The sequence below is a fragment of the Trypanosoma equiperdum genome (assembly GCF_001457755.1).
Source record: "Trypanosoma equiperdum strain OVI genome assembly, contig: ctg_39, whole genome shotgun sequence".
Lineage (NCBI taxonomy): Eukaryota > Euglenozoa > Kinetoplastea > Trypanosomatida > Trypanosomatidae > Trypanosoma > Trypanosoma equiperdum.
In genome coordinates, this window is record NW_027124309.1 from 1,792 (window position 1) to 3,716 (window position 1,925).

General features: G+C 34.1%; 1 pseudogene across 1 annotated transcript; it reads right to left on the bottom strand.

Moving 5' to 3' along the window:
• Positions 1 to 1,296: 1,296 nt before the first annotated feature.
• TEOVI_000169500:pseudogene lies at positions 1,297 to 1,892 on the bottom strand (annotated as a pseudogene). Its single transcript is given in 5 exon segments — positions 1,297 to 1,329; positions 1,332 to 1,466; positions 1,468 to 1,629; positions 1,631 to 1,774; positions 1,779 to 1,892. Coding segments are annotated over 5 exon segments (588 nt in total).
• Between the last annotated feature and the right edge of the window lie 33 nt (positions 1,893 to 1,925).

The following is a 1,925-nucleotide window of genomic DNA, read 5'->3' on the forward strand; positions in this document are numbered from 1 at the left end:
TACCCTGCTCATTTCATTTTATTTTCTTTAAACCGTCAGCTTCAGCATTCTCAGTTACTCACGCATTCTTTATTTACTTCTCCTTGTTTTCATTGCGCTTGCGTTTGTATGTGGGATGAAAAGAATATAACAACAATAACAATATTAATGGTAATAACACGTCCCAATAAACCACAACCAAAAACCAGTAAGCAAAATACAAATGGGAAAGGGGTGGAAAGAAAAAAAAGAAAACACATTCGTTACAACAAACAGACGCACAAACTCGGAGTGTATGCACACCAAATGAAGCAAACTCAACGTAAAAGTCATACCGACCGAACAGCTGAAATAACAAACAAATCATCACACATTTGAAGTCAAATCAAAAACTAACGGCATCCATGAGCTTTTTTGCCCTTCCGCTCACAGTGTAGTGAGGAAACAAAAAAAAACAGGTAAGGGCACAACTGCATCATAGAAGTGAAGTGAAGTGATGAGAGAAAGTTATAAAATATCTCTGCACTTCCCTCTCTGCCTACGTTCGTGATCGGTGCAAGCGGAGTTTCGCAAACAAAATCAAAAAAAAACATAAAGTCAAAACAACACATTCAAAATGCACTCCCCTCCACTTTTTCTCTTTATTTCCTCCGGTTTTTATTTCATTCTGGTCACACATCCCAGTCTGTCACATCACATCACATTTCATTTGCCCCTTCGCTTATTATTTTTATTATATTTCCTCACCTACATTTTCCTCTTCTTTTTTTCTCATTAGTTATGTTTCTTTTTTTTTTTCCTTGCTGTCTTCTACTTTTTCCATTCGCAGTGAAAGTAGTTTCCCCACTGACGTATTTTTATTTTCTTTTCTTAATATAAGTATACCTATCATTAGGTATTTTGTCTGAACAAATATATATATATATATATAACCGTACATATCCATACATATATATATATATTTATTTATAAATTTTCTCTTACTTACATTTAGACAAAGTGGAAAATATCCCTCCCTCTCTCTTTTCTTATATTTGTTTTTGAGGTTCACTCTTCGCCTATTATAATCACTGTTATATTTTTTTGTTTTGTTTTTACCTACGTATCATGCGTGCCGACGGCAATGTGTAAAAAGGAAGGAAGTGAAAGGGGGGGGGGAATGATGGGCTTGAAAAATTTTTAGTTTTTCTTCTCATTTATTTATTTTTATCTTATTTATTTTTGTATTTTCCGGCTCACAGTTTCTTTTCCTTTGTAATTTTTCTTGAGCATGTGGCAGTAGTAGACATCGACCACGGGTTAAGTTTGTTCACACAATCACAAATGAAAGAAACTAAAAGAAACAGAAAAAAAAACACCAATAATAATAATAATGGTAATAGTAATAACAAGCGAAAGACATAACTCGATTCTTTTGTAATTTCTTTTCCTTTTTTGCTTTTTCTCCACACAGACACAGAACAACAGCTGCAACGACAATCATATCCACACACACACACAAACAAACAAACACATAATATAAACAGTTGAAAGCAGGCACCAATGCCATGCAGAAGGATGGAAAATGAAGATGGAATTGGGGTAATTAACTAAATAAGGATCACAAAACAAACAAAGACGCACACACAAACACATAAAGAAAGGAAAAAAAAACAAAAGGAATATAACGGAGGTGTGGGAAGGAAAACATTAACGGGGTGGAGAGCCAAAAGTACATATAAATGAATGGACCCATATTCCTCTTTCTGTTTCTCCTTCCTTTCCCTCCGAGTTCAAAATGAGATTTTGGTGACTCATATATATATATATATATATATATTCTTTACATTTTTACCTTCATTTTCATCATGATGCGCGGAAAATAACATTAAAGGAAAACGGAAAGAAATGTATATACTCACACGCAAACTCATCTGGACGTAAACGTACGTGAAGGCGTCTTTTTT